Genomic DNA, 12,341 nt, shown 5'->3' with positions numbered 1-12,341 from the left:
CATTTGGGTCAGGTCATACTGAACTGGAAGCACCAGGTAAGTTTGGAGTGAGCTATGCTGGATCGGGCATCAGCGGGGAAGTACTATACCATCAAAACACTTTTGAAAGTTTGAGCAAACATTCTTCATCCATGTGATAGTCTTTTGCATACCTTCCTCACTTGTCTTGAGCTCTCTTGGTCACTGGTCAGAGAGAGCTGCTCAATATGGGCTGACAATCTTTGCAATTGAACCAAAATATAGCATACCACACTAGATCCTTGGTGGCCCAGTTCTTCCCCACAGTTCCAGCAGCATCATATCCACCCAGTACACCACAACAACACACCTCATTTGGTGCAGACTACTTTCAGGCCTATGAGGAAGCCCCCTTTGGCACTCAATCCTATGATGCTGGGTTTCATGACTTCCATCAACTGTATCAACAAGAACAGCAACCCTTGCACAATTACCAATCACCCTCAAGCGAGATTTACACACCACCTGCAAACTATCTACCTCAGCAAAGCACAACATCTGAGTGGCCTCACAAGACTGGTCGTGTCCATGATAGGTGCCCTGGAACGGCAGAATGGATTGACAGCCAGATTGCTTGCAAATCTCACACTGATTCTAGCTTCCATCTACAAGGTGGACACATTTCAACAGTGGCCCCAGATGCAGATCCCTTGCAGCTCTTGTCATTTGAAACTGCAACACAGCACACAGCTACACCCATTGATACAACCAATGTTGTGTCCTCCCACTTTGCTACCAACCAGCATACACCTGAGAATACCCCACAAGATTGTGCAAAGACATCTACTGATGTTCGGTATGTCAAAGTCACACCACTTATCACTGGCAGTAAGAAAGGTCTGAAAACGAGGCTGAAAGAAGCAAGCAAGGTAAAGGACAAGGGCATGAGACTCGGCGCTGCAAAGTTTGGCACCTCCAGGAATCTCTCCACTCAGGATTCAGTCACCATTCCTGCCAGAATTGCATATGGCAGATTCGATGGCGCGTGGATACCAGATCGCGATGAAGATGGGAACGAGGAGATACAAGAGCAAACACTTGTCTGGAAAATAGATATGCAAATGACTACTGAGGCACCGCAAGAGGGTGAGGCAGACTACTCTTACATGGTCAATGAAAATCATTTGCGCTTCATTCGAATAAATTTGGATGAACGAGCAAATCCTGGGAAAGGTAACTTCCCAGAAGGTTTGGCTCATGCGTTCATGCAAAAGAACAAACAGAAACATGGTGCCTGTACAATTCTCAAACCCTCACCACCTGAAGGCTACACAACAGGTGTACTGAAATGTGAGTTTTGGGGTCAGTCATGGCCTGCAAACAGAACATTCCATGTCAAGGGAACAGTTGAGGCTTCTTTATCACTACAAAGCAAAGCTGAGAAGGTTGATGGCGAAGGAATGAATGAGAAAATGATGTGAACGGTGTTATGTATTGATGGGTACTAAAGCATACTGGGTCAGGGAGAAAGAAATTTTACAGATTGGTTGCTAAGCATGTTATGATATATTGTGAATTGCTCTTTTCCTTAGTGGTATCCCGATTGAAAGTCATACACTGTACCTTCGCTATCATTCTTGACAATATCACTTAGCCTTCAGTCAGTCCAGGGCCACAACACTCATCCTGAGGTTGTTGTCTCCGGATTCACGTCGCTTTTGTCATTCTCGCTGAGTATCTTGTCCATTTCATCATTACAGTTGTATCATTACAATTGACACCTTTTGTGCAAATATCACTCAACCTGTCTCCGTGGTGTGATAGGGCTTAATTGACTGAAGCCACTGTTGATCATCGTGACGGTTCACAAGGATACCAGAATAGAGAGACTGTTCCGATACCACACACTGCAGGCACAGATCTGAACTGCAACGGAACAACAGAATGGAGATAGTATTTACAAGGATGTTGAGAAAGCTTGAATGCAAAGAAAACAACTCAGAGTGAGTGTTGTAGCCTCCAAATCAAGACATGGTGTTACATCCTAAAAAGGTGGCATGTTGCCACTTCTCTCTTAAATGTCAAGCATAGATCACAGAAGAAGTCATGATTTGCGCCTAACAAGTCTTACTGAAATAAACAGTTGAGATATGAAGCGGACTGTGAAAGACTACTAGGGGAAAGACTATCAAAGCAGTAGTCGTGCAACGGATGACTTGAGGGACTGTCAAACTGATCTTTGGTGGTGATGTTTGGAAGGATCTGGCAGACAGGGGGTGAATGGAATGGCAACTACGGTGAGAATGACAATGGCACTGCTTCTTAGAACAGGAAGAAGTGTTCTCAATGCAGGCTTGGAGTCAAGTGACAAGTGTGATTTTTTGGATACTTGGGGGAAAAGACTTGAGCAGTTCCTGTATGTAATACCTACATGAACCTAACAGGTCAAGATCAATCTTACCCACAATCTGAAGGTATGCATGCTCAATTCCATTGATAATTGGATATGAGCATGTTTGGGCCTTGTTGGGAATCAAAATCAATTGCATGTAACAGATGGCAAATAACAGTAACCTGGATCTGAACAGAGTGTTACAGGGCACTAAGAGATCTGAAGTCAATTGTGTTTGGCACAATCAACTTGTATACGACGCGCATTTTGCGGTGACCTCCGCCAAGTGTAGTAGAAGTATGACGTTGTGTAGTTGAGGAAGAAGAATTGGATTTGGACGCGATAACAACCACTTCGTCTCGTAATTCAGCAATAACGCCAACTCGTAACGATTCTGAACTCAATCAATTCGGTACTAACAATAACGCCTTGTTCGATCAGCCATAAACAGATCTCCGTTCTCTCCAGCTTTGTCTATCCTTTCCCTCCGCGCTACGCTAGAGCTATCACGATGCCTCCCGCTTTTTTGACAAACTTTGCTCGGTTCTATAATACGAACTTTGATCGAAGACCGATCCCTACGTTGATCATCACCAACGGAGTGCTGAATACCCTCGCAGATGCGTTGGTGAGTGGTCGTCGGGCGCATGTGCTCCCACCTTCGCGATTTGTAGCTCCAATCTGCTTGCACGAGGCGTGGGGCAATGTTGGACGATGAAATATAGAGGTCAATACAGCTGACATTTGCACTATGGTAGGCTCAAACATCCACAATCCTTGTGAGTTTCCCCAACATCGACTTTTTTCTGTAAAAATTCGTCAATCCGCGTTTACACGATTCGTCTTCCCTTGCTTAGCTACACAAACCCACTCCTCTCGACCCTACTCCATCATATGACCCCGAACGTACGCTACGTTTCGCGATATACGGTATGGCCCTTGGCCCTTTGATTGGAAAATGGATGAGATTGTTAGAAAGGAGTATACCTATCCGAGCAGGAGCGAATGGCAATGGGTTACAGTTGGCAAAGAGGGTGTTGGCGGATCAGGCTGTTATGTGAGTACCGCGGTGCGGCTTGGTGGGGTGCGGCGCAATGCGATAAGAAGGGATCATGGTGGTCTCCTCGAGTTGGAACGGGGGGGTGACGCACGAGCGGGCGAGCGAGTGAGATGATGGTCTATCATATGGAGTGGATGACGTCTCTGGGGGCGGGACATCGCTGGAGGAGAGAAAATTGCTGCAATCATGATGAGATAACAAGCTGACGTGAGACGACCTGTACAGGGCTCCCTTTGGTGTAAGTACTCTGCTTTCCACTGTCATTCGCAATGCAAGATGGGCGCTTGCCTTTTGTGGCTAGATGACGCAGAGCTGAAAGTTGACCTATCTCCTCGTAGCTGGCTCTCTTCATCACTTCTATGGGAATTATGGAGGGACGTGATAGCCAAGGTATCAAAGACAAGTTCTCGGATGTGAGTGATCTTTCTACGACGTGACTATAGTCGAGCGAGGAACTGACGATGTGTCCTCTTGTTGATTTGACAGATGTATTTCCGTAAGTACACATTTTGTCTTCCTCAATGCATGGTATCATCAAAATGGATTCCGCCGAGGTGTCCAAAAGACCTTGATGCGACGATTTCGGTGAACTTTGCTGACACTGCCTCTCCGTCACAGCCGCCCTCATCGCCAATTGGAAAGTGTGGCCCCTTATCCAAACCATCAACTTCAAGCTCATGCCACTTCAATATCGAGTTCCCTTCCAATCGACATGCGGTATCGCTTGGACACTTTATCTCTCATTATTGAATGCCAAGTAAGTGCAACCGACTGGATCCCCCAAGATTCCTCCTTCATGTCGACATTCGTTGTCGCAGAGACAGTGTGACCCGCTGTTGCCTGGTCGGAAACGGAAGAACAACGGTTATGAATGATTGGAAGCTTGTGGGAGGGTCAGGTGCTGATATTTAAACGCTACAGGGACGACAAGAACCTCGAGCCGAAGGTTTAAACAGGAAACGCAGCCGAGAACTACTCTTACTGTATCAAGATACCATCCCATACCCCATCGTAGCAAAACATCTTCTTCCCATGTATAATGACATACCATGCCCTTGCTCGTCTTCCGTGCTACACTCGCATAATGACCCAATGATGCATTGAGATACGTCCTGCTCAAAATACTAAAGGAGAAGATCCTTCATAACCCATAATCACCCAAATCCCTCATTCAGCACCTAACTATATCTATTGTCGGTCTAAAACAAAAGATACAGGATTCCATCAGCAAAGAAGTCCTCTGTGCGAGACTATGATCGATTCACACCACACTCACAAAGGTGTCGCTTGATAACCTTGACGAGAACGTTGGTATCAGGGAAAGCCATGCCCTCGAGAGACTCGGCGTACTACGCGGGTATCACTTTGATCAGCAAGAGACTCTGGCATTTGTGATCACGTCCAACTTACAGGAGTAGGGACATCGGCACCGGTGACTCGCTCAGGAGGAGCGTCAAGGAAGTCGAAAGCGGATGACTCGCAAATTTGAGCAATGATCTCGGAACCGACACCGAAAGCTACAAAGGTAGTCGAGAAATTAGCATATTTCGAGTGTACGGAAACGGCTCAATATCACTCACCAGGGAAACCTTGCTCGGCGGTGATCAAGTGGTTGGTCTTCTTGACCGACTTGATGATAGTGTCAATGTCGAGCGGTCGGATAGATCTCAAGTTGATAACCTCGACCTTGATACCGGTCTCCTTCTCCAAGATCTCAGCAGCCTCAAGAGCGTGGGTAACCATCTTGGAGTGAGTGACGATGGTGACGTCGGAACCTTCCTTCTCGACCTTGGCCTTGCCGATGGGGAGGGTGAAGTCCTCGGACAACTCCTCCTTGGTGATGGGGAAAGAAACACCGTAAAGAAGCTCGTTCTCAAGGAAACAGACCTGTGCGCGGAACCGTCAGCTCAGCGTGTAGATATGACGAGATCCAAGGAGGAGCTACTCACAGGGTTAGGGTCTCGGATAGCAGCCTTCAACAAACCCCTACAGTCCGCCGCGCTCCAGGGAGAGATGACCTTCAAACCAGGGATACTTCCGTACCAAGCTGAGAAGTCCTGAGAGTGTTGAGCACCGACACCGGCAGCGGCACCGTTGGGACCTCGGAAGGTGACGGGACAAGGGACGTTTCCACCGGACATGTAGTATGTCTTACCACCAGAGTTGACGATCTGGTCGATAGACTGCATGGCGAAGTTCCAGGTCACTACGGGGGGTCAGGCATTGATTAGCAGATGTTGGTTAATCAAGGTAAAGCTGGACTGATGAACTCACTGAACTCGCAGACGGGTCGAAGACCAGCGAGAGCGGCACCAACAGCCATACCGGTGAAACCAGACTCGGTGATAGGGGTCTGAATGGGTAATTAGGTGTCAATAATGTTCTGAGTTTGGTGACACTGGCAACAACTCACGTCAATGACACGGTCCTCTCCGAATTTGTCCAGCAAACCCTTGGTGACCTAGTTTTATACGCAACGTTAGTGTCAATCAACAAGGTTGGAACCAGAAGAAGCAGCCGGAAGAGCAGAAGAGCTTAGACGCTAAACGCTCTCCCGCGTTGCCCACAATAGGGACGCAAGCTCACCTTGTAAGCACCGTTGTACCTGGCAACCTCCTCTCCGATGATGAAGACTGTCTCGTCTCGGATCATCTCCTCCTCCAAAGCCGAGTTCAACGCCTCTCGGACGGTCTGTGAGTGTGGACAACGATATGATCAGCACTGGTCGAACAATTAACCGAGACCGAAGTCAAGTATCTGTCCATAGCTTGCGCTGCTGGAACAGCTACTACATTGCAGTGGCAATAAGATGGGACAACGCCAACTTACCATGGTGCTAGCACCCTCATCACTGCTCGCTGATCTCGTTTGACCTTGTCCAACCAGGAACTTGGGTGCTGATCTGGCAACTCGAGCGACGGGGGTGGAAGCGAGAGCGTTCCTCGAGACGAGCTTGCTAGCTGTCGAAGAGACGGTGGAGAGAGATCGGATTGATCGAGAAGCGGAAGGGATCAGTCGAGAGGCTGCACGGGAAGCCATTTTTGCGAAAATCGGATGGATGAATTAAGGGGGTGTATAAATGAGAGAAGAGCGGTTGTTTAAATGATCAAGTTTATTTTGATGTCTAGCTACTAGATCTTGTTTCCCCAACAATCATCGGCTCGCCGTTCCCAATCTCCATCAACCCAGGAATCACTGCCGCATCCCACTTCCGTCAATCTCTTGAATATCTTTCACTTTATTATTTCTCATTTTATCCCATTCCACCTATATACACACACACCTCCACTCGATTAAGTCCACTTTCAGATGGGTTAATTTCGATGACTTGCATCTATGCTATATGCTTCATACACAACCTTGACTCCTCACCTAGCATGTCAGTATCACTGCCCTTTAGACCGCTCTGCACTCGATGTCTAAGACAGGGGGTATCGTCATCGAGTAGCAGGTCTCCGCTGGCGTTCCTACGATCCTACTCCAATCACTATGATGAAGGCCAACCGGAAGACTTTGCAGACATCGCTGGAGAACTGAAACGGAGGAAGAGGAAAGCAGACGCCAAGAGACGGCAATATGTGCGTGGAATTCAGCTAAACGATACACATGTCGTCAGGAAAGCTAACGCGGTCACGTCACTTAGGGAGCTACGTTCGTTGATCACGCGGTAGTCACAGTGAGAGGAGGTAAGTTAATCAGCTATCTAATCTGTGTCGTGGGGTCAGTCCAGCTGACTACTTGCCTGTCAATAGGAAAAGGCGGATCAGGCGCATCTGCTCTTGCTGCATCACTTCGAGGACCCTCCTCGCCGTGCGGTGGAAATGGAGGTCCCGGTGGATCTATCTATCTCACCACTTCTTCCTCTCTCACATCTCTCGCATCACTGTCCAAACGTTTGATAGGCGGACAAGGCTCTTCCGGATCCGGAGCGTTCAAACATGGTCGAAGAGGTGAAGACTTACTTATCAAAGTACCCATCGGTACGATCGTCCGTGAAATGCGTCGAGAAGGGGAAGAAGAACGTATGATTCGAGAAGAAGAAGAATTGGGATTAGATCAAGAGGAAAAGAGAAAACGGAAATGGCAAAGATGGTTCATCACCCATCCTTCCGCAGGAGGAGAGGTATCCACTAAAGAATATGCCGAATCGGAAAGTTTGATGAGAAGAGAAGGGAGGTGGTCGCCTCGTACGCCGTCTTTCGAAGAATCGCCTCCTGTCATTCTCGACTTGTCGGAACCAGTAAACGAACCGATTTTACTTGCACAAGGAGGAGCCGGTGGATTAGGCAATCCGTTCTTCACTTCGCCAAGAATAGCCTCGAGAGGAGCATTACCCCCTACGCAGACCTTCGAGTTCGAACTGAAGTTGTTAGCGGATGTTGGGTTGGTTGGGTTCCCAAATGCGGGGAAGAGTACGATCTTGAGAGCTTTGACGGGGAGAAAGGCCGAAGTGGCAGGGTATCAATTCACAACATTGAACCCCCAAATTGGCGTAGTGAGAGTGTGGGAAGATGGGACATGGGGTGGAGGAGAGGGTATAGAGGTCGTCGAAGAAACATGGGTCGAGAGAGAGCGAGAGGAGTTGGAAAGAGAATTGGGAGAGGTGATACCTCCAGAATCGACACCTATCCCTCGACTTATGGGTAGCACAGTGTCAAAGGAAGCCAGCGACGTTAGTACGAGCACGAACAGTTCAGCCAAGATCGAACGAATACGATTCACCCTCTCCGACAACCCTGGTCTCCTACCTTCCGCTTCTCAAAACGTCGGACTCGGTCATTCATTCCTCCGATCGATCGAACGTTCTCCCGTCTTGGTCTACGTGCTCGATCTCACCCGTCCTAGCCCGTCAGAAGACCTCCTCACGCTACAACACGAATTAGAAGCTTACAAACCCGGTCTCAGCGATCGAGCGAGTGTAGTAGTCCTCAACAAGGGTGATGGGGTTGATGAGGAAGTCGGTAAAGAGAGATTGGAGGGTGTGCACAAAGCCGTAACGGATGGGACTGAGGTGGAGGTACTCAGCGGGAAATATGGACTTGGGTTGGAGAAGTTGGTAGAGCTTCTTTCGGATCGAGTGGCAAAAGCGAGGTTGGAAGGACCTGTAGAGCTGGATGAGTTACCGGCTGAAGTACCGGTCCAAGAGGAGAGAAGATCGAGGAAGCACTGGTCGAAGGACGACGGAGTAGCCTTTGGCTTGAAGAAATTCAGTGCTGAGACGGGAGAACAGTAACCAGTTTTAACGATACATTTCCGAACATTGCATTGCATTATGACATGACAAGACGTAATCACTACAACATGCATCCATATCCGTCCAGCCGTCCACACCGTGATACTTGCTCATCTAGGTAACCCGCTCACCCTTCTTCCGCTCTCTTCGTCCCACCCTCCGGGACCGGCTCGACTCGCACTTCGCCCTCGTCTTCCCGGTCCAAAGAATCCAGGTCCGGGCGGTGTTGTGGCCATCAACAAGAATCCAGCCTGACTGCCTAGGCCAAGAGTAGGAGTCGAGAAATCTGTCGTACTTGTTCGGCTGGACAGTCTGATACGTGTGGTTCCCGGACCAACACCTCCTGTACAAGGCATAAGCACCAATGTCGAATGTTGGACAAGAACGCGAGACACGAAATTGACTTACCACTATTTGGAGGGGAGAACAGCGTGTTTGTAGGTATTTCAGACGGTCGTCGGACATTCAACGCAGGAGTGAATGAAGGATTGGAAACGAGCGGCGTCCGTTCCGTCACCGCGCTGATGGAAGTAGGAAGGAGGAGATTCACTGATCTCGATGATGAGATGCGAGGAAGTGGAGGCGCAGTTGGATCGGCGGGTTCTGCGTCGGCTTCGTCGGGGTTTTCGTCTTCGGAAGAAGGTTGAGAAGAAGTGAGAAGGTGGACTCCTAGGAAGGTAGTTGCGATCTGCAAGAAAAATCCTTTGAATATAAGCCGGATCCCAATCAGCGTATGATTTCCACTCACACCAAAAGCAAAGTTGATGAAGTGTGAAAAGGGTACATCCCGGAATTCCTGATACAGCACGGCTGAACCGATGATTGCTGTGGAGCGATGGTCTTAAACATCAGCTTCATGCCCCCTGTCGCATGATCAACAGTGATGAGACTTCACTCACCGGCCAAGGAGAAAAAGACAAACTGCGTTGGTATCACTTCCTATAACACAGTGCGAGGTTTCAGCTGTTGCCTCAAATCTCTCACCCCGCAGGCATCCAATGAGAGCCTCTCGCACTCACCTTACTCTGGAACCTCATCAAGGCTCTATTCAACCACCTGATCTGACCCAGACTGGTCACACCCACAACCGCCACCATCCCCCACGTGATCCCCCATTCCCAAGCCCCGAAAAAATCGTTTGACAAAAGACTTGATAGCGCTTTGGTGGCTAGAACGGTATAGCCACCAAAGAGAGCGCAGATACCGACGTCAATGACGATGTATCGCTGACCGTGGGAAGTTGAGGAGAGGAATAAGAACAGCGAGAGGAGGAGGAAGTTTAGTATGGTGTAGAGGACGAAGGGGAGTCGGGAGAGAGCAGTGAGGAGTTGTGGTGGGTCGAGCTGCCAAGGGAAGGTTTTAGCTTGGATCTATATCCGTAAGTGGGAGAAGTGACTTCGCCAATCAATAGAGGTGGCAGGGAATTCAAGGAGGGCTCGCTCACCCTCGGATTGGCACTGTTCGAAGACCAGACAACCGTCACAGCTCCGATGATCGCCAAAGCCATCCCTATCAGTTCCTTCTTGTGAAATTGCTCGCGAAGAATGAGAGGTGCAAACACGCAATTCGCAATAAGAGCCTGGATATGATTGACATGATCAGCAATTGCTCGAAGCAATGAGAACATTTGAGTATATTACTCACAACTGTACCCAAGGGCGCTACGACGCTCGCTGGGGCGAAACCGTAGCTGAGAAAGTTGCCTCCTTCGCCAATCGCGATGAGGACCATCCCAGCCCACCATAGTTTCGATTTTAGGTACATCCCTTCTTCAACCTCGCCGCTATGTTGAGCCGCATTCTCTTTGCCATCGTCACCATCATCACCGTCTTCTCGTGTTGGTGTCGCTGAGTCATTTCCGTCATTGCGATGTTGTGTGATTGAGTCGGGAGTGGTGAGGTTAGGGTGAGGAGAAGTAGAAGGTGAAGGGGCAAGATGTAACGCCAGTTGGGAAGTACCAGAGTTTGTACGTTCTGGTACAAGCACCACCGGTACAGCAGTTAGAGTTTGACTCGACGATCCATCACGATTCGCAAACGATCTCGGTGAGCGAGAGCGGGAACTAGTTTTGTGTCGACCAGGTGATGGCGACGGTGTACCTGCAGCTGTTGAAGTTGACGTTTCGCCCGAATCTATCCCCTCCTCTTCTTCTTCCTCCTCTTCTGGTATTGGCGAGGGTGCTCCGAGCGCACTACCTGTATCGTCCGCCTCGTTGCCTTGGTCATTTTGGCTGGCTAGATATCGAGCATGGACTTGCTCTTCGTTACGTCGATGAGCTAGTTTTTGTATCGTCCTGGACCAACAGATCTACAAGTCAGCCCGGGTGATCACTCAATAGTAGTCGGGAGACACTCACAAAGCCAGACTTATGAGTACGTTACCACCACAAGCTATCCCGACGCCGATCAACGAGCTGGTCGACACGCTCCCTATAGGTGAGTACACCATATCGCTAAGCGCGCTTTTTTCCCCCTCAAGGCGAGCCACTGTCTTCCAGCTGAGATCGCACTGCTTACTCCGACAAAGACGATGTCGAGGGGTGAGGCGGGAGTCGAAATACTGGCAGCAGACCTCGAGGAGATGTATTACAGCGGAAAACTAACTTTGGTCCGGAGACAGCTACAGCGCGTGGTCCTGCCCGGTGGAGGAGTCAAACGGTGACTCTCTATTTGATCCCTCCCATATGTGGTATGTCCTTTTGTAGATTGGGACTTCTAATGAAAGGGTGCAAGGGATACTGTATCAGATTTGGTCACCCTTTCAAGGAGGCAAAAATGCACGGTGCTTCTCATGCACTTATATACAATACAATGTCCCCCAAAATCAGATTTCTTTCTTCCCCCCCAACATATCTTTCAATCAGTTCCCCATATTCATATACATTCACATACTTTCAAGTTTCTACCATTATCACCCATTGCTTTTCACTTCTCACAATGTCATCAAACCCATCTTTTACTTGGTATGATCATGGATTTGTGCCTGACACACAGGCACAAGAAGGGTCATCTTCTTCTCAGAGAAGAACTGACACCTCACATCCCCTTCCTCTACCATCCACACAATTCAAGGATTGGAGAGGTAAGCACCTCACATTTGGTACTGTATGATGTGTACTGATACTGCTTCCCATTCTGAACTGCTGAAGGAACCAATCCTGACAAGTATACCATTCAAGCACAACCTCCTGCCTCAGGATATGCTGCCACTCTGGACCCTGATTATCAGTTGACTCCAATCAACACACAACCTGTAAACACCTCCACACTCCCATCAATCTCTGAAGGTCTGCAGCCGACTGGTCTCCATGTGCTCCTCAAGCCCGGACCCACAGGGTCTCGTCAGACATCCAAATTGTTTGAAAAAGCAATTGGTTCAATGAGTGGTGGAACTCTGCCTCTTCGTTCTCTTGATCACCACTACACTGTGAAGTCATCTGTCGTTATTCCTATATCTGTGGAGTACGGGAGAGTGATACGTACTTCTGGAAAACAGACATGGAACTGCAGTGGATCATGTCGTATCCAAGATACACTTTTGGAAACACACTTGTCATTGAACCTCGCATCACTCACCATTCAGGGACATCTTACAGATGAACAAAGACAACAGAATCAATTCCAACTGGACAAAGTGAGTGTTTGCAACGGCTCCAATGCAAAGAAATCGGGTGAACGTAATGGCACACAGTTTGCTAG

At 48.7% G+C, this 12,341-nt stretch overlaps 4 protein-coding genes across 4 annotated transcripts; 2 read left to right on the top strand and 2 right to left on the bottom strand.

Moving 5' to 3' along the window:
- Positions 1–2,861: 2,861 nt before the first annotated feature.
- On the top strand, positions 2,862–4,362 carry CI109_104917 (uncharacterized protein; the record flags this gene model as incomplete). The annotated part of the gene is made up of 8 exons (XM_032007420.1): positions 2,862–2,978; positions 3,109–3,129; positions 3,208–3,407; positions 3,636–3,648; positions 3,749–3,823; positions 3,897–3,906; positions 4,029–4,167; positions 4,332–4,362. The coding sequence occupies 8 exons, from the start codon at positions 2,862–2,864 to the stop codon at positions 4,360–4,362; spliced, it is 606 nt and encodes a 201-aa protein (XP_031858326.1).
- Positions 4,363–4,598: 236 nt separating this feature from the next.
- Positions 4,599–6,449, bottom strand: CI109_104916 (uncharacterized protein; the record flags this gene model as incomplete). Its single annotated transcript, XM_032007421.1, has 9 exons — positions 4,599–4,609; positions 4,687–4,759; positions 4,821–4,927; positions 4,991–5,297; positions 5,360–5,616; positions 5,685–5,763; positions 5,824–5,871; positions 5,997–6,101; positions 6,240–6,449. 9 exons carry the CDS (start codon positions 6,447–6,449, stop codon positions 4,599–4,601), a joined length of 1,197 nt encoding a protein of 398 aa, XP_031858327.1.
- A 338-nt stretch (positions 6,450–6,787) lies between these two features.
- Positions 6,788–8,643, top strand: CI109_104915 (uncharacterized protein; the record flags this gene model as incomplete). The annotated part of the gene is made up of 3 exons (XM_032007422.1): positions 6,788–6,988; positions 7,054–7,096; positions 7,163–8,643. 3 exons carry the CDS (start codon positions 6,788–6,790, stop codon positions 8,641–8,643), a joined length of 1,725 nt encoding a protein of 574 aa, XP_031858328.1.
- Positions 8,644–8,753: 110 nt separating this feature from the next.
- CI109_104914 (uncharacterized protein) lies at positions 8,754–11,561 on the bottom strand (the record flags this gene model as incomplete). The annotated part of the gene is made up of 9 exons (XM_032007423.2): positions 8,754–8,986; positions 9,052–9,331; positions 9,392–9,468; positions 9,543–9,582; positions 9,663–9,986; positions 10,088–10,222; positions 10,288–10,936; positions 11,000–11,241; positions 11,535–11,561. The coding sequence occupies 9 exons, from the start codon at positions 11,559–11,561 to the stop codon at positions 8,754–8,756; spliced, it is 2,007 nt and encodes a 668-aa protein (XP_031858329.2).
- Between the last annotated feature and the right edge of the window lie 780 nt (positions 11,562–12,341).

Source organism: Kwoniella shandongensis, chromosome 8, assembly GCF_008629635.2.
Source record: "Kwoniella shandongensis chromosome 8, complete sequence".
Lineage (NCBI taxonomy): Eukaryota > Fungi > Basidiomycota > Tremellomycetes > Tremellales > Cryptococcaceae > Kwoniella > Kwoniella shandongensis.
Note: the sequence above shows the minus strand (reverse complement) of the source record. Positions and strands in the feature narration are given on the sequence as shown.